Source organism: Gopherus evgoodei, chromosome 19 (assembly GCF_007399415.2).
Source record: "Gopherus evgoodei ecotype Sinaloan lineage chromosome 19, rGopEvg1_v1.p, whole genome shotgun sequence".
Classification (NCBI taxonomy): Eukaryota; Metazoa; Chordata; order Testudines; family Testudinidae; genus Gopherus; species Gopherus evgoodei.
Window position 1 is genome coordinate 8,387,384 of NC_044340.1, and position 20,331 is coordinate 8,407,714.

At 40.8% G+C, this 20,331-nt stretch overlaps 1 protein-coding gene across 7 annotated transcripts in view; it reads right to left on the minus strand.

The window, feature by feature from the left end:
- Nucleotides 1–20,331, minus strand: part of ARHGAP32 (Rho GTPase activating protein 32) — a 409,701-nt gene that overhangs the window by 89,405 nt on the left and 299,965 nt on the right. For all 7 annotated transcript variants that reach the window (XM_030538283.1, XM_030538282.1, XM_030538279.1 and 4 more), the window contains 2 exons: nucleotides 19,868–19,945; nucleotides 7,223–7,304 (listed from right to left, as the gene is read on the minus strand). In XM_030538283.1, the coding sequence (XP_030394143.1) occupies nucleotides 7,223–7,304; nucleotides 19,868–19,945 (160 nt within the window). The remainder of the gene's footprint in view (nucleotides 1–7,222; nucleotides 7,305–19,867; nucleotides 19,946–20,331) is intronic.

Below are 20,331 nucleotides of genomic sequence, written 5' to 3' on the forward strand. Positions count from 1 at the left end.
AATTCTGCAAGGTGCTGGAAACCTTCCAAGACGTGCTGAGTGCCCTAAACGCCACTAAAGTCAACAGGAGTTCAAGGGACTCAGCACCTAACATGGGGCCTGATTCAGAAAAGCTCCTGAGCCTGTGTTTTAATTTTTATCCCATCCCTGCTAAGCAAACACACTTGAACACATGATTTAGTCCCACTATTTCAGTGGGATGTAAGCATGTGTTTAAGGTCACGCATCTGCTCATGTGCTTTGTTGAATCAGAGCCAAGTATGGGAGCTGTATCATCTCTATAAAGATGGGCAATTCCAGCCAGGACAGAAATCATCTCCGGAGTTCGCAATATGACGTGTACAAAAATAATATACTTCTCTACTTGACTGGGTCTCCTTTTATATTTTATTTTGCTTCATTTCTAATGGCTGCTTTAACTTACTTCTCAGTCTGTGCATTATGGCCTGCAAAGATGTGAAGGAAAATGCAGGGCTTTGTCAAGAGGGTTATTCTATTAACTCACTGCAGAATAGTGAGAAGAGCGTATTTGATGTGTCAGCCCCAAGGGCTGGTTTGTTTTTTTAATTAATTAAAAAAACCAAATGCCAATAAGAATCCAGAAGTAATTTCGCACCAGATTAGATCATTTTAAATCTGGGTCTTAAAACACGTTGACTATGTCCTGTTAAAGTCTTATTATGAGCACACAACCTGATGGGCTGACTGACAGGTGATGCCCATAACAACTGAGACATGCACAGGGAAGATGCTTTGGGGAAAAAAAATCAATTAATTTAACAACAAGATGCACGTGTAGAAGAGGGTCCCCCAGTCCTGCAAAGTGTTGACCACCTGCAGCACCTATTAAATTCAAGGGGATCTGAGACTACAGAACATCCTGTAGAACTGGTCTCTAAGTTTGTCAATATTACGAGAACGTTTTCAGGCTACTACACAGAGAACTACATGTATCAGCCTCAGGCATATTAGTGCATTTGGGTCCTTTCCAGCAGCACACTGAAAGTTTAGCCTCAAGCTGGCTCACTGAAATTCCAATTCAATTTAGTTTTAACAGGAAAGTTATATGCTAAAAACTCAATAATTAATTATTTTTAAATCATGGTTGAGGATTAACAAAAATGGTACTACATTTAATTATACATCTTTTAACAATCAATTTGTGTTTTGTCTAGAGTAATTGCCGGCTAGAGTCTATTTCCAATGGGCATTAACCAATGTTAACTAGTCTGCTTAAATACAAGGTCTGCATTACTGAACCTGTGCTGTTTGCTCCCTTCACCTGCATATTACAATACATCTTAAACAAAACACTTTGTCCTTGTCTCCAGAGTTTACAATGATCTTATTTTAACGCAGGTTCAACTTCTTCAGCATTTGTTTTGTTAGCAACCATCTCTTAGACAAGTGGCACAACTCAGTTTTACATCTTTGCATTTAAAATGACCGATTCATTTCCAATACTCAATTCATGCCGCAGATCTGGATTTTAAACACCTCTGAAGTTCAGTGGGTTATTTGAATCTGGAGTTTTGATTCATCTTCATTATTATGTTAAAAATGTTACAACTTGTAACATATGTATTAAAACATTAGCTAATCCTCATTAAGACACAAAATCCTATATATATTATACATAATTACAATGCATATTATATATATGGTGTTATGCCTTAATGAGGCTTTGCTAGTATATATGTGCATATAGATAGTAGATAAGTAAATATACCCGTTAAATCTAAACAAAATGAATTTCTTGATCATAAACAAGGCTGCTATTTGGGTTAGTGGTAGCACAGCCACACTGGAATTTTAACAAGTTCAGGGCTTTGAAAGGGTAATGAGTGAGAGAGAGAAAGAGAGAGTTCCACACCAACCCACCCCTTCTCCACTACACTCAGAACTTCATGCCGTCAACATGAAGTAAACTGTATTTATGCTGTTTTCATATTGGCACTAATTTCTCCCAATTTAAGAGGTGACAATGTTCAAACACCTTTCAACAAACTGTCAAGCCAAAGTACTTCTGAGACAAGATTTGGTAAGCAAGGCTTTATGCAGAATGAGACACACAGTAACAAGTTACATGTTAACAAGCAAGACATACAAAGAGTTTATGCATGAGGATAAATATGATACCCTTTTTTAAATGACATTTAACTACCATAGCTGACATCCAAAGGTTAGTGACCAAAGACGACATATAAAAAGAGATGGTGCCTAAAATCATTCTAATGAAAAACTGACAAACTGAGATGATATGAACAAATGCACACCCTGTTCCCAGACAACACCTACCAGAGATGAACAGCACCGGATGAGAGGAGTAAATAACACTTGAAAGGCACTTCCAAACATTCCACTTAGAGGAAAAACACTAATACTTTTCCCTCAGCTAAGCAGCAGGCTGAAAAGGCTCACATCTCACCAGGAAGAAGAATAATATCTGGAATTTGTGTCTCATCTGTTATCTCCAAGTGTCCCAAAAGTCTTTAAAAACCATACAGACAGGAACTACTTCCATCTATAGTACCATTCAAGTTCAGTCACTTCTGCGGTGGGACACACTAGTTGTCAAACAGTACACACCAACACTACATAATCATTTGGGAAAGGAAGTGAAGATTAGAATTCCACTGCCAAATGAAATGGAGTTGAAGAAGGTAGATTAGTGTTACTCAAACAAATGGGAATTTGGCCAGCGCTAACACTCTTTCTATGTACTACGGAGTTTTTAATAAACAGAGACATGTCATCAGTTGTGGGTCTCAACTGAAAGAGGAAGGTGCCTTGCATGGAGCTAGGCAAAATATTTTGGCAAACAGTTTAGTCGCTGAAAAATGAAGTTTCACTTGACCCAAAATTATTCATGAATTTGTGTCGAGTTCAATTCCATTTTGGCTAGCCGAAATTTTCAAAAAATTCCATTATTAGTTTGCCCCTAAATTAATGTTTTTGATTTTTCAGAATTGCCAGTGAACCAAAAAATCCATTATTTGCCCAGCTCTACTTCTGTGGTATTGGGCTCACTAGAAATAATCTGGGGGCACTAGTCAATGTAAATTCAAAAGGGAAAATCTACTCAAAGAATATCTCTCATCAATTCCTGAAGCACCTAGCTTTTCCATGTACTGCCCCATGGAGGTACTGATTGAGTCTTCTCTAGCTAAGCTTGTGAGGTCTCACTGGATCATGACTCGAGATGCTATGTTTGCAGAATAAAAACTGAAATACACTTGAAATTAAAGCTTGGTATTTATAAGCCTGATGTCGGTGACAGAGATCATGGTTATAAAAAGCCAACTCATTCCAAGCAATATAGGAATCTACTTTAACTATCATAAATTGGGCTGTTTATTTTGAAATAAGACGACATAGGTTTACATACAACTACTAATTCTGTATTAAAGCAGAATTGAAATGGATTTAAAGTGTTACACTGGGCTTTCATTTCACAAACGATGCCATCAGTATGTTCAGAAATTAATAGTTTTAGTTACAAGCTTTATTGTCAAATATATCTTAAAGCAAACTCACGGCAAGAAGCATTTTTTCTTTTGTTAGTCCTTTGAATATCAGAATAACTGGATAAAATGGATACAATTTTCACTTAAATCCAGGTTTCCTGTTATTCTTTAGAAAGTTATTCCGCTTACGTCTCTGGTGTTAGCAAACACTTCTATAATTAAAGAAATATTATTCCAAAATGCAGCCTGTACCCAGTCCCACCTCTCCTCTTTAGCCTACTACATCTCATTTTCATTTGAATCTCACTCATTAATTGTACTTCATTTAAGCCCAACCTAGTATTTTATGGGTCTATTAAAGTGTTACTCCCATCACTTCTGCACATCAAGACCTCAGTCATTATGAATGATAACAAATAGCAGGGCAGGAAATTCTTTGCTCTGCATCTGCTTTTCATTAGATTACTTAATTCAGCAAAATCTATGAGCAATTGAACAACACAATCAGTTCTATGTTTGTAAATTCCTTCATGGCAAACAACTCAATGCTGTAGATATAAAACATCCTGAATGCTTCACACACAACATTCTGATTAAGGAAACAAAGGTCACATTTTGCTAAATATGCCTTACTGAGGCCAAATCTAAAACCTTAGGTTGATTCTGGTTGGAATACTGTAAAGTAAGGACATGGCCCCAACCAATTCCTGTTGGAAAAGCATCTCACTGTTCTCTGGTAACACTAAAATATACATAATTAAAAAGATATCTGATGTGAATTTTAATGTGTTTAGAAATTGCTCTGGAAGCCTGAGGCACGCATTATATTCACAGAACATACATAACACATGTAGGGGAAATATAGATGTCCCCACATTGTCCCACCAACACAACTTTAACCATGTTGTGGAGGGACCGCTTCTAAAACTGAATGTATAGTTCAGACTCCATGCCTTGTCTTTTCCGCTGAGATTGCCAGTAAGGTGCTGAGCAGGTGCTAATTTGGGGACCACTTTAGCAACGCACCTAAGCACATTCTTTACTTTAAGCCCATTCTTAAATCAATCCCTTTTCAACAAGGCAGTTAAGCATGTGCAGAAGTGCCTGACTGAACTGGGACTCTGATGCATTTCTTTGTGATGCTGGATAAAAGGCTACAGAGTAAATTTTCAAAAGCACTTAAGTGATTTGGGAGTCTATGTCCAATTTTCAAAAGGGACTTGGCTACTTAGGAGCCTAAAGCCCAGATTTTTAAAGGTATTCAGGGGTTTCTGCACTCAGTATTGCAACACCTAACTGATTTAGAGGCCTAAACCTCATTTTCAAAAGGGACTTAGACACACAGGAGCCAAAATACCAACGATTGTCAATGGGTTTTTGGCTCCTAGGTGCCTTCTGAAAATGAGGCTTAGCCTCCTAAATCAGTTAGGTGTCACAACTCTGAGCACAGCAATGCCTCAATATCTTTAAAAATCTGGGTCCACGTCTCACTGAAAGTCAATGGCACTTAGGCTCTTTTGAAAATGTTACCCTTAGGCACTAGGTTTGGCCTGTCCTATCTAAGCAGCTCTTCTATATTAGGTCATTTCTGAGAAGAACCTAAAAAACTGACCATGGTTAAAAATATTTTTTGATTTTCCAGATATGCAGGCTGCTGTGCTGCCTACAATAAATGTAAATACCTTCATTCACAAACCAGGTTGCTTACAATGAGACAGATGGTAAATCAAGATTCTATTTTTAACGTGCAGGTTCTGTTGAATGTAGGCTTAAGATACGGCTTTGGTTTTTTTCTTGGTAGCCTTAAGTAAATCCTGTATCCTTGGGGCCTACTGTATTTATGGGGCAACTATTACGGAAGGTTAACACTGAGACCTAATAATTCTTTCAGGTACTAACTGCAACAGAACTTGCGCGTTTTATACTGAATCTAAAGCAAATGTTTTCTTTGACTGTGAAAGAAACATCTCTTTAATGTGCTGTTAAAGCCAAATACGATATATTAATCTAAGCTGCTTCATTATCTCTCATTAAGGCTTAGTAAGAAACTACTTAACAGCAATTCATCAAATTTAATTTAATTGCCTGAGCCATATTTAATGATAAATATAATAATAAGCTTATATTAGGGTCTAAAGATGCCTTTGTCTACATATTTGGACTGATAAAAACATGGTTGGAGAAGTGAATGACTGCAGTACTTACAGATCAAGTTCAAGCTTTGAGAAAGAATATTGGATTTACTAAGCGCACACCTGCTGCAATGACTTGACTTGCTAATGAGCTGTGCAACAGAGAAGCTAACACAAGTGCATTCCCACGTTCCTGGAGAGGATGAAGGCAGGGCAGGGAGACTGAGGCAACAGTGGAAAATATGCTTTGAATGGCTGAACATTCAAAAAGAATGCAGATTGATGCACTGCATAGATACCTTAGCGATCATGACTACTGGTGAGCCACAAGCCCCGAGCACTAAAATGAAATTTGCCAAAAGGAATGTCACTTAGTAAAATCAATTCCTGGAACCACAATTTTTTTAAAAAGTGTCATCAGATTTGCACTCTTGGCAGATAAAACGCATCATTAAGATGAGTGTTCTCCCAGGCATTCCCCAGAAAAGGGGAAAATCCTTCATTCCCTATCACTCAATTACTCTAGAGGGATTACTTGCTGCTGCACTGCACCATTTTAATGCAGACAGATCAGTGATTTCAAGATGTTTCCCCCTTGACCCAGAGACAGCAGTTAGGGTGACCTTTTAAAGCAGGATTTTTTTAAGAAAACAGAGCAAAGAATCTCAGTATCATTAGGAGGTGCAGAAATAAATGAGGACTGATTGTGCATGCACAAGCACCAGTCAGCGGAGTTAGCCCTGAACTAGACTAGTGGAACTGAAGGCAGAATCAGGTCTAATATCTTTTTCTCCATTTAATTTTTCCTTGATCAATGCATTCCCGCAATAATGGTCCTGCACTTCATACAACACCTAGCTATCCAGAAGATTAGTGGGATGAGAAAGGTGGGTTTGGGCTTTGGATTTGCAGATCCAGAATCAGGGGTGATTAGGATCTGAGTCCTATTGTATCTAAGGGCTTGTCTATATAGGGGCTATCAGGAAAATTAATCCAAATTAACTAACAGTATGAATTTGAAGTGGATTAGTTAAACCACATTAAATTCCTGTGTAGATGATTTTATTCGAAATGTGATAGTGGCCTCAATTCTGTTTAAATTGATTTAAGTGAATTAAGCTAAACCAAATTAAGGGCACTTTAATTCTAAATAAGAGTGCCCACACATGGATTTAATGAGGTTTAACTAATTCACTTTACAAGTCAAGTTTTGCTGAGTGTCCCTGTGTCCCTCCAGCCCCAGGTCCCACTGCATCTATCTTCCCCATTGTATCAAAGTGGACATAACAGTTTTTGGATCATCCCTACATTCCATACAAAAAAACCAACAACGTACTACATTCTGACAAAGGCATCAAAAGCAGGACTGGTGAAGGGAGCGTACCCAGAGGTTGTGGAAGGGACCCCAAAACCTTGGACGTCTAAATATTTCAGAACACACATGAAATGCACATTGATATTAGCTCACGAAACAAACAGAATGCAAGACACCCAACATAGTGGAACATATGGGTGATGCAGTGAAAAACAGATCATGAGAAGTGTAAAAGAAGTGATAAAATGTGGAGCATGGAAGAGAGAACTTCCATAAAATGTTTTGAATAACTGCACACACACACCTACCTGGTTTTGGCACAGAGTTGGTCATAGACTGAGGAACTTTGTCATTAATTAGCTCAACACACTCACTCGGAAAGAATCCCACCTGTGTGACAAGAAAAACAGACACAGGGTATGAATGCAAAATATTTAAGATAGTACAGTTAAAGCTGCGTATACTGCCAATGACTGTGTGAAAGAAGCCATGTGTTAGTTATCTTTTCTCTTTTAAGCCTGTTTGTATACTGCTCCACAACTGTATGAAACGCATACATGGATTAGTATAACTATGATTTTTCAAAAACGATGTAACCAGAAAGTCTATAAGCTGAGTAATTAGTGTTGTGCAATACATTAAACTTTGTTATAAATCTGAAAGCTTTTTCCACAGGACACAAATATTTCAGCTTGCAACAAAATATACATTTGGGCACACAGATGAGATGGCCCGCAGGCTCAAGTGAAATTTGAGGGGTGCAAAGCCGTTTTCTAGTCTACACCGGGGTTAATTTCAAACACTGTGCATACTATGAAAGGGGAAACACTCTTCGGCTCTTGATATATCACTCAGCTGAATTCAAAATGTTAGCAATACCGATGTCTTTTCCACTGCTGATATATTACACTCACAGATATCTTCTATTTTTATTGCTTTTCTTAAAATGAATTTAAATGCAGACTAATATATTTGTGCATTTTTCTCTCGCAGTTGTTTTCACAATGCCCTATTACAGAAACAATGCAGCTTTCAGCTCAGGGAGCACATTAGGGAATGAATGCTTCAGCACTGTTTACTTTCAGAGTCTCTACAGCAAACACCAAGATAGGTATATCATTGCTTCTAGACATCTCAGGACGCACTCCACTCAGCTGTTTCTTTCCAGAGAAAGAAACACGGCAGATGCTCAGGAGGACATCGCCATCTTGCCAGGTTAACAACAAACATTACTAACTGCCATTTAAAGGAGATCATTTTTAGCTGCACTTGTCTCGACAAGTTCCTAACTTCATTTTGCTGGTACCAGTTCTAAAGACTTATATTCTGTAACTGAGTCACCTTTTCTTCCCAACTTCTCAAGAGATCATTCTTTCAGGGTCACAACCAACCCCTTATAGACTCATAGACTCTAGGACTGGAAGGGACCTCGAGAGGTCATCGAGTCCAGTCCCCTTCCCTCATGGTAGGACCAAATACTGTCTAGACCATCCCTAACAGACATTTATCTAACCTACTCTTAAATATCTCCAGAGATGGAGATTCCACAACCTCCCTAGGCAATTTATTCCAGTGTTTAACTACCCTGACAGTTAGGAACTTTTTCCTAATGTCCAACCTAAATCTCCCTTGCTGCAGTTTAAGCCCATTGCTTCTTGTTCTATTATTGGAGGCTAAGGTGAACAAGTTTTCTCCCTCCTCCTGATGACACCCTTTTAGATACCTGAAAACTGCTATCATGTCCCCTCTCAGTCTTCTCTTTGCCAAACTAAACAAACCCAATTGTTTCAGCCTTCCTTCATAGGTCATGTTCTCAAGACCTTTAAACATTCTTGTTGCTCTTCTCTGGACCCTCTCCAATTTCTCCACATCTTTCTTGAAATGCGGTGCCCAGAACTGGACACAATACTCCAGTTGAGGCCTAACCAGCGCAGAGTAAAGCGGAAGAATGACTTCTCGTGTCTTGTTTACAACACACCTGTTAATGCATCCCAGAATCATGTTTGCTTTTTTTGCAACAGTATCACACTGTTGACTCATATTAAGCTTGTGGTCTACTATGACCCCTAGATCTCTTTCTGCCATACTCCTTCCTAGACAATCTTTTCCCATTCTGTATGTGTGAAACTGATTGTTCCTTCCTAAGTGGAGCACTTTGCATTTATCTTTATTGAACTTCATCCTGTTTACCTCAGACCATTTCTCCAATTTGTCCAGATCATTTTGAATTTTGACCCTGTCCTCCAAAGCAGTTGCAATCCCTCCCAGTTTGGTATCGTCCGCAAACTTAATAAGCGTACTTTCCATGCCAACATCTAAATCGTTGATGAAGATACTGAACAGAACCGGTCCCAAAACAGACCCCTGCGGAACCCCACTTGTTATACCTTTCCAGCAGGATTGAGAGCCATTAACAACTACTCTCTGAGTACGGTTATCGCCAGTTATGCACCCACCTTATAGTAGCCCCATCTAAATTGTACTTTCCTAATTTATCTATAAGAATATCATGCGAGACTGTATCAAATGCCTTACTAAAGTCTAGGTATATCACATCCACCGCTTCTCCCTTATCCACAAGGCTCGTTATCCTATCAAAGAACGCTATCAGATTAGTTTGACACGATTTGTTCTTTACAAATCCATGCTGGCTATTCCCTATCACCTTACCACCTTCCAAGTGTTTGCAGATGATTTCTTTGATTACCTGCTCCATTATCTTCCCTGGCACAGAAGTTAAACTAACTGGTCTGTAGTTTCCTGGGTTGTTTTTATTTCCCTTTTTATAGATGGGCACTATATTTGCCCCCTTCCAGTCTTCTGGAATCTCCCTCGTCTTCCATGATTTCCCAAAGATAATAGCTAGAAGCTCAGATACCTCTTCTATTAACTCCTTGAGTATTCTAGGATGCATTTCATCAGGCCCTGGTGACTTGCAGGCATCTAACTTTGCTATGCCTTGCTCTGATCCACTTTAAATCTGCTTCCTTGCCTTCCATACAAAGTTTTCAGGATTTTGTATAAATAATGAGTTCAGTCCAAGAGTTAATAGCAACAGATGCAGCAGGGCACTGTTAGAGCATGATCCAGGATTAAAGGATTTGGCAATGTACTAAAATTAATAGTGGGGATGATATATACTTAGATAAATGCAAGGTCATCTAAAGGTAAAGACTGCTGCACATCTTAAATCAAGTGGGGAGAGGTTGGGTTATTGTGACACAATCATAAATAATGTTTCTATTACCACTGTAATTACACTTCAGCCTTAGTTTTTGTGCCAGACCCACCATATCTCATGATGCCAACATGGGAACACACACAAAGCTCTTAAGCATCTTTATGGGGAAACTGTTCACACCTTAGAGAATCTAAGCAAACAGGAGGCATTACTACTCTAATAGCAGCTACCAAACAAAATGAAAACTTTTCTTTTTCATAAGCTAAGGATAGGCTCAATCTCATCCGATGGATGCACGTCCCTTGAAAATTTACACAATGATGGGCAAGCAAGCTGCAATTTTAAAACAGCATCACTAGTTTGGGTTTTGTTATAATAATTTACTGGTTTATTGACAAGTTAACATCTTTGGTTTCACATATGCTGTTTGCCAGACAATTACATTAGTGACTGAGGTGGAGCGGAGAGAAAAGCCCCTCACTAATATAACATCAGGAAGTCCAGGAAGAGTTTAATTTAATTTACTTACTCTGTTCCCATTGCCACCTCTAGTTTGTATTGCATTTGCTTCTTGGCAGACAGAAGAGTGTACATTTCCTTCTCTCCCCCTCTCTGGAGTCCCCAACACTTCTTTTAAAAAATTGTATTTAAGCCACATATAAACTATATAAAACACCTTTCCAGGTAATAGAATTCAAGAGGATGATGTTACTTTGCACAGTGTCAAACAAGGACTTCAAGTCTGACAACCTAATCAACCCCACCCTTTATTTTCTATTTGCATCAAAAGCATCATCACCCATTATCTAATGCAGAGAGTCATCTTCCCCCACTCGCATATGCCAAACACCACATCACAACAATAGACCCTTCATCAGGGTGCAGAGAAGCACCACTGATTGCACAGATTCATACTGTGGCTTAAAGGCAATCTTCAATTTTATTTTCTATCATATTTCAAGGCCATAACGCAAGCTGAATTTAGGAGCCTTCACACCATGCATGAAATTTGCTTGAAACAACAATGCCGGGATAAGCCCTTGCACTAATGACCTGCTTCAGGTTTTGCTGTACTTCAACACCTACATAAAATAAATACACACTTATCTTGCTTCTCAGCATCTCGGTTTACTCCTCTGTAAGACCCTGATTCAGCAAATCAAGGCGGGTATGTAAGTGCATGCTTATAGTTAAGCATGTGCCTAAGCGATTTCCTCAAATGGGTATAATGATTCTTTCTTTGCAGCTGAGGTCTGACATTTAATTAATTAATGCTTGCAAAGCATTCAGTAAAAGGGTCTACAGAAGGGTAAAGAAATTATTATTATTATTAAGACATTCCAGGGTGTTGCCATATTTCCTTGTATCACAGGATAATTTGATAAGATCTTGTGTCTTCAGCCACTCTACCATACAGATATAGGGCAGTATTACATTGCCTGGATGTATCTTATTGCTATTATAAAAATGAACCATTACAAAAAAAAAATTGTGAGCAACAAGAGCTCAACGAGTTTGTTGGTTAAAATATTTACCACCACCACCACCACCACATCACCAATACACAAGTTGAATCACCCTTTTGGAAACGCTGCTTTATAATATATAGTCATCCTACTTTACCTTGTCACAATGTCATGTCTGGAACATAATCTGCTCCTTAAGGCCAGTCCACCCTGCCTCCTGGTCTGGCTCTTCAAGTGTTATAAGGCCTGATTATAGATACAAGGACCTGGTAGATACTGGGAGAGAGGAAACAGTCCTGGGAGCAAACAAGCTTTGGAAGGAAACCCTGGTATTGCTTCTTTAAAGGCCTGGGGCAAGGCTCCCCTCTCTCCCAACTGGGGATGAGTTGGGACAAGGGGATGAGCATAAATGCTACCCCCTCCTTCACGTAGGGCAGATGCCTGCAGACACTGAAGGGAATAAAAGAAGGCTCCTGCAGTGTCATATCAGGGTTGGAAGAGACCTCAAGAGGTCATCTAGTCCACCCCCAGCTAAAAGCAGGACCAATCCCAACTCAAGTATCCTGAATCACTAGCCTGAGGACCAAGTGGAGACAGCTGAGCGACAACAACTGCTTTAATTACCCAGCTGCAGGAGGTGGGCAAGAGCTCCTGCTGTAAGGAAAAGACACAGGAATAAACTGCAACCCAGCTCCAGGAGGAGAGCTGGGGACTTCTGGTAAGAGAGAGGGACAACAACTGCTTGAGCTACCTAAGTTCTAAGAGGAGGGCTGGGCTCCTGCCATAAAGACAGACATAATCACTGAGAAGATAACCCTGAGGTGACTGGGAACAGAGGCTACAGGGCAGGCTCCAGAAAGCCAGAAGGACCTTTTGTTTATCTGGGACTTTTTGTTATGGAACCTTTTGTGTGAGGTTTCATAATAAACAAGCCCCAAGGAGAATATTATTAAGTCATGCATCAAGAGTGCCTGAAGTAATTATGGGCTTCCTGAGAAGAGAAACTGAGACATGGAATACAAGCAGCACCACGCTAATTCAGCAGGGGGCACTACAGGGCAGGCACAACCCACAACAGGTATACAACAGACAATATGGACCAATTTCCTAACAGAATTACAGACATCAATCTGCATAATAAATACTCCAGACACTGACTGTGGGCACAAGTCAGAGTTAGCAGCATGAGGACTCAGATTTTTCCCCTCTAGAGTTTTCTTTGTGCTTCAAGGTGCTCAGCCCCGCATGGCTGCAAGACAGGAAAAAGAGGATACAAAGAATCTCCCCACTGACGGAAGGGCAAGGCACAGTCCTAGCCTTGGTACTACTGGCATGCAAGGATCGAGGGACCCTAATGTCAACAGCATTGCAAGAAAATGCAGGGCTAGGTGAGGGAATGGCCAACACATACACACACACACTTTTGTCACATACTTACAGGTAAAGTGCAGCCCTTCCACTCAGCAAAGCAGCACAACTGCTCATAGTGTAGGAACTTTTTGTTGCCAGGAATAAACTCAGATACAATTTTGTCTAAGATGTTATGCAATTGGCACCTCAGATCCTGTAGATGGAGGTGGCCGTCTGGCTGAGAAATGTCGTCACTAGAGGTGCATCCAGCGGGCTCTTTCACAATGCCTGTGTCACTAGTGACCTCTCTCTCCAGCCAGATGGTAGCCTCCAGCACTGGGTTCCCAGAGCAACAAACAGAAGCTACAATTTTTCCTTTAAAGACTTTAGTTTGCAAACCTGTGCTCAGTTCACATAAACGTGCCTTGCTCTCTCGCATTCAAACATTTTATTTTACTCTGAAAACTTCTACACTGCAAAATTATGCACAAAGAAAAAAACACTCTCAACTAATAGTCTGTTTCATTATCCTGACCAATCTAAGGCAGATCTATGGGTCTTTGGGGAAATGCTATACATTCTTGAAATCCCAAACAGGATTAGGATTTAAATGAGCAAATTTTAACAGTGCTTTGTACGGAATACAGGTTAGAGGGGACTTTTGAAAGGTCAGGGGTTCATGGGTCTGTCTCTCAACAAAGATCTTATCAAGAATGGCAAAATGTGCCACTGCATCTCAAAAGCGGCAAAGAGAAATGATTGTTTCCAGGGTTTTAGTTCTTGGGGGCTGTGGGGATGGAGTGGAAGACTGAAAGAACAGAGGACGAAGGAAAGGAAGGAAGGAAAACACCACACTGAAGAGATTGAGGAGGGTGACACTTAATGAGGAGGAGATTGTGTTTAGGGAATAATCTTATAGTGGATGTTGTGATTCATTAAGGACATTGAACATAAAGATCAGTGAAAATGTCATTAAAAACTCCACTTTACGTCTTAAAAACAAACACTAAGTGGTCGCCTTGTTCCACGGGTGGAAGTGGGTTGCATCACAGACACTAGAGCATCTTTGCCATCTATCAGGAAAGATGCTGCTACAATGGAAGGGCTGACATTTGGAGACTTTTTTTTTTTTTTAAAGTCATGGGTTCCTTATGGAGCCATTTCACTGGAGTGGAGTGAAAACTAGAAAGATGAGTTCCCAGACATGTTCATAAATCTGATCCGTGATTCAATCCAACCACATTTGTATTCTTTCATATTTGCTTTTACATAAACACCTGTGCGACCAGTTTCTTCACATGAATGACAAGGGAGAAAGGTTTATTATGTGGAAGGGACTTGGATGTTTGTGTGTGAATGAGTATGTACCGGCTGGAAGGCTCCCATTCGACAAATATATGCAGTTACTCAGTGGGGATGTAAAAATTCAATGTGAAATCTGACAGTTTGCAATGAATAATCCAATCAGCCTGGTCTTTAGCTACTCTGCTCTGCTTACCCTGTCTTGTTATACCCAGGCCTGGAAAGTGGTTCTAACAAGAGTCCATTTGCTAGATGGAGGCTACTAGCTCTAACACAATGACAATCTTCTCCACAACTGCCCCATGACAGGGATTTTATGTGACACTGTATTTAGGTATAATTCTGGCACTAATGAAACACGACATCTCTTGTCAAACATGAAAATTCATCTACAGTTTAAGCTTTCAGGACGGAGACTAGGGAGTGGGAGAAATTAGCCACCTCAAGTGAAGTAATAAAAACTTGACATTTGCCTTATAATATTCAGAGGGAGCATGTGGAATCAGCTCCCTCACTCCTGAAATTACTTCTAACTGCCCGTGATCTTATTTCTGATCTTATCTTCATCCTGTGACTGTTGACTCTTCCGCCAGACATGACGTAACTTATCAGACATTATCTGCACACAAATGCACACACTGTCAATCTGGACTTTCCCTTTCAAAATTTCCAGACACGGTGCAACGTAGCTGATCTTTTTGTGCACATGAATCATGAGCTAGTTTTCTCCAGATTCCTTAATGTGTGAGTGGAATGTTTAACACAGAAGTAGTGGTGTAAGACATGCAGGAGTGATGCAACGCTCAGATGGAGCAAAGAGAAATTTAACACATCAGATAACTCTGCCTGCTATTGATCATCATTCAAGTACAATTGACTCACGCTACCCTTGAAATCTCATCTTATTCTCTTTTGCTTCCTCAACATTGCTATCTCATCCAGGTTCTCTTATCCTCAAGACAACTAAATTTTAGAGTCTTTTCTATTTTATGATTATTCTTCTTCCTTCTCCTTCCTGATGTCTCCACAGGTCATTTCTGCAGCTTCTTAGTTCCATAATCGCTTTCCTTACCTACACAACACCTTCCTTTTCCCTAGAACCTTTAAACCAACTCCTCTGTATTCACTTTAGATTTCTCATTTTGTCCTGGTACAAATGACTAGCAGAAGGACAAGGAAAAACATTGTAATAAGAAAAACCCTTATCACCTAGAGAAAGAGAGAACAATCAAGGGAAACAAGATGAGTTCAGTAAACACAGACAACATGTTTATGCGTTCATGGCAGTAGGATCAGCCAGGGAAGACCACCCTCTTTAGAGTCAGAGTAAAGACTCCTTCAAAAACCACCTGCCCATCTCTGAAACATGTAATGAGCTTAGATATTTTAAAAATCTAAGCCATCGAGTATATTGCAGGAGAAGACTGAAGGTGGCTGGCTCCTTAGTTTAGTCACCATCCACCATCACGTGGACGAGGGGAAAGCAGTGAACGTGTTATTCCTTGACTTTAGCAAAGCTTTTGATATGATCTGCCACAGTATTCTTGCCAGCAAGTTAAAGAAGTATGGGCTGGATGAATGGACTATAAGGTGGATAGAAAGCTGGCTAGATCATCGGGCTCAATGGGTAGTGATCAATGGCTCAATGTCTAGTTGGCAGCCGGTATCAATGGAGCACCCCAAGGGTCAGTCCTGGGGCCGGTTTTGTTCAATATCTTCATTAATGATCTGGAGGATGGCGTGGACTGCACTCTCAGCAAGTTTGCAGATGACACTAAACTGGGAGGAGTGATAGATATGCTGGAGGGTAGGATAGGGTCCAGAGGGACCTAGACAAATTAGAGGATTGGACCAAAAGAAATCTGATGAACTTCAGCAAGGACAAGTGCAGAATCCTGCACTTAGGACGGAAGAATCCCATTCACTGTTACAGACTAGGGACCGAACGGCTAGGCAGCAGTTCTGCAGAAAAGGACCTAGGGTTACAGTGGACGAGAAGCTGGATATGAGTCGACAGTGTGCCCTTGTTGCCAAGAAGGCCAACAACATTTTGGCCTGTATAAGTAGAGGCATTGCCAGCAGATCGAGGGACGTGATCATTCCCCTCTGGTCGACATTGGTGAGGCCTCATCTGGAGTACTGTGTCCAGTTTTGAGCTCCACACTACAAGCAGCATGTGGAAAAATTGGAAAGAGTCCAGCGGAGGGAAACAAAAATGATTAGGGGGCTGGAGCACATGACTTACGAGGAGCGACTGTGGGAACTGTGATTGTTTAGTCAGCAGAAGAGAAGAATGAGGGGGGATTTGATAGCTGCTTTCAACTACCTGAAAGAGGGTTACAAGGAAGATGGAGATAGACTGTTCTCAGTGGTAGCAGATGACAGAACAAGGAGTAATGCTCTCAAGTTGCAGTGGGGGAGGTCTAGGTTGGATATTAGGAAAAACTTTTTCACTAGGAGGGTGGTGAAGCACTGGAATGGGTTACCTAGGGAGGTGGTGGAATCTCCTTCCTTAGAGGTTTTTAAGGCCCGGCGTGACAAAGCCCTGGCTGAGACGATTTAGTTGAGGATTGGTCCTGCTTTGAGCAGGGGGTTGAACTAGATGACCTCCTGAGGTCCCTTTCAACCTGATTCTATGATCCTTTTGACACTGGGATCAAAGACAGCTACCACTAATGCTAATAGCAATTGCTTAAAAATATTTCTGAAAAAAACAAATGAGAAGAGATTTAAAGTGAGACCCAGTTTGCAAATCTTAGTTTGAAATAAACAATCAATCACTATGTATTTCATACAGTTTCTAAGATTAGAGAGACATCTCTGAAAAAGTGGGATTGCCCTACAGGGAACAGAATCATAATGAACTGGCAAGAGCCAATGGATTTCTGTTGATTTATTTGAATAATTAAAATGACTTGGACACAGATTAGCATTATTTTCACCAGAGTTTTTAATTTGAAATGGGAAACTGAAAGTGTTTGCTTATCTGTAAATATGGGAAATGTTACATGGTTTAAACATAGCTTCTACAAGTGCCAGTTTTGCTTTGCTACACTCTTTGGTAGCATGTTACAACAATACTCTTCACCGATCATAACACACCTCTAGGCCTACAATATCAACAGCAGGATAAGATTTTTTCCCCTCTCTTTTCCCTGTGGTGGGCAGCAGTATCAAAAAGCTGTGCTAATTCAATAAACAGTTTTTTCCTACACTCATACCAATAGGTCTTACACTTAAAAAGAAATATCCTTTTCTCTGTACAGCTATGGGATTTGTGACTGTTTATTTCAGATGGTGTTTGATGGAAATGGAAGATCTCTATCAGCACATTGCAAAGAGATTAGCCTAAAGCCTGCTTGGTCCTACAGAAAACTGCATCCCTCAGTAAACCGGTTTCACGGTTGTGAGCAAGCTACTGAGCATGTTTAACAGCTGCTGCATTTGCCTGCATAATAATTCCACTGTCAGTGTCTAATTCACTGCTTCGTGGAGAGCTCTGGGGTATGCTGAGGACACAAGGTGCAATTAAAAATCCTAATTCTATCAACCTTAACTATAATGCTATACTTCTGCAGCTGTTGGCATCCGCCATTCATGTCTGTGAACAGACTGCATGTGCACACAGATGAAGCCACTCCCATGGGTTAACTCCGCAGTATATCTTTTTACTTGTGTGCTACATAAGAATCCATACGATTTATTCTGATTTTCGGCAGTGGTGCAAGGAGCCCTGAGCTGCAAGCATAATCATAACCAATACTTTTTGCGCTCTGTGTGCATGTGTGTGAGAGAGAGAGAGAGACAGAGAGAGTGAGTGAGTGAGTGAGTGAGTGTGTGTGTGTGTGTGTGTGTGCGTGTGTTCAGGACCTTTCATGGGCTTGCACTGCTTATCTGTTGAGTCAGCTTGATGTCAGATGTTTGAACTCTGTGTATAGCTAATGGGAACTTTTGCTGATTCTCTCTGAGATTAGATGAGGTGTGTCCTGTTCATTCCTATGATAGGGTTTAGACTAGAGTCTCTCTCTGGGACAGTGTGAACTAGAAAGCCCTTTCAGGGAAATCCCAATGAACTGCCCAGCTGGGGGAGAAATTTTATGCTGGTGTTTACGTTTTGTTGTTATTTAAGTTAACAATAAATGCAAACCTCAGGAAGTGGGTAAGTTTTGACCCTATTCAGTGTGTGCGCCTTCTATTCAGAGCAAAGGGGGAACTGCGCCAGTTTACAATGTGAAACAATTGAAGGATGGAGGACTCGCCTGTTTGAAACGAAGCTTTCTGGGTAAAACTCAAAGGACAGCAGCACAAAGAAATGGAAAATAAGTTCTCTTCCCCTTCGAAGCCTCTCCTTTTTCATACACCATAGTCTTAATTTCATATTGTGCAAGTCCACACTGGAGTGTTGTGCTAGTGTTTGGAAAGCAAGAGCTAGAGTTCTGCTGTAAGGCTGGAACTTTCAAGGGAGTCTAAGGCCTGGTCTACACCTAAATGGTAGATCAATCTAGTGATGTCACTTAGGAGTATGAAAAACTCACAACCCTGAGAGATGTGGTTAAGCCAACCTAAGCCCTGGTATAGACAGTGCTAGCTCAGTGGAAGTATTATTCTACTGACCTAGCTAGTGCCTCTTGGAAAGGTAGATTTATGATAGTGATGGAAGAACCCCTTCCATCTCGGTAGTGAGCATCTACACTACAGCACTGCAGCTGTAGTGTTTCTCATGTAGACATACCCTGAGAGTGTTAGTCACCCAACTCCCATTCAGTTTCAATAGGGTTTGGATGCTTAATTCCCAGGAAGTTTGAAAATTCAGCCTAAATCTCTCCTACAAACTGAGAGGATCTACCGTCAAGAAAGAGAGTAAGTATGCACACAATTCTCAGTGTCACATAGATCAGAAAATTCAGCCATCTGGCCCCATCCACTTGTTTGGCAACAACTCATCCTCAAAGTAACAAAACAATAAGCATCACTTCTGTAGCATGTTTCATCAACTTTACAAAGGCAGCCAAGATTAAATCATTACCTCTGTTACAGACAGAGAAACCAGGGCACAGATTGATTGAGTGACTTGCCCACTGTCACACGGAGCTGGGGCAAGGACCCATGTCTCCTGAGTCCCAGTCCCATGCTTTATCCACTGGATCACTCTGAATCCTGTACATTGCTTTTCCAAGTCTAGATGTAATTGGTCCAAATGATGGGAAAATAAAAGGCAACATGTGAGGACTCAGTCAGGATTCACCCTGGCGCTGGCGGAGTAGTTCCAATGGTCTTTGAAAGGGTGCAATGTAGACTCCTCACCAATGACAGACCAGCTCTGCCAGACAGTGCGGAGAGACTATGGGGTCATGGTTCCATCCTTATCTTGGACCCTTTCGAGCAGGTGGCACCACTACTCCTATGGAACAATCCCTCCGTTCCTAGCTAGACTGTTCCCAGCCCCTGCTCACTTTGGGGAAGTCACCTTACACCTTACCTTCCTCACTCAGGGAGCCAACACAGGGACACACACTGTGTAGCTCTATCAAAAGTCATGGGCATTAGCAATACCAGCAGCATTGGCAGTTCCGTGTAAATCCTACAGGCACCAAAGACTAGATTCTCAAACCTCCATTCATGTTGCTCTCTCAAAGCTAACACCTGGTGCATACCTGAAATCCATGTTTGCCCCTCCACCATGTGGTCAGCTCCTTTGGCGGCATGTCAATAACGGACACAATGTCTCCCACCTGGAAAAGAAATGCAACATAAATACCACCCACAATGTAGCTGGAGACAGACAGGGCACTACTAGAGTGACTGCACATTCTTCTGCTCTGCATGAAATCCTAAAGCCATTATCTGCCTTGAGGCATCTACCCTCGTATAATTTACCACTGAAGTACAAGACTTAATGCATTATAAATCCTACAAGATGCATCCTTTCAATGTATTCATAAGGAGTTTTTAAAAGTAGCCAATGGGTGCAGGCGTGTTCTGATTAAGCAGTGCAGTGTGCACTGGGGTAAATAAGCCCTGAAGCATGAAATTCCTTGGGAAATGTTCTCACACAGCTGAACTCGTTTTTCCCCTTGTATGCTATGTGTTTACATCTCTCACTGCTGCCATCTCCTCA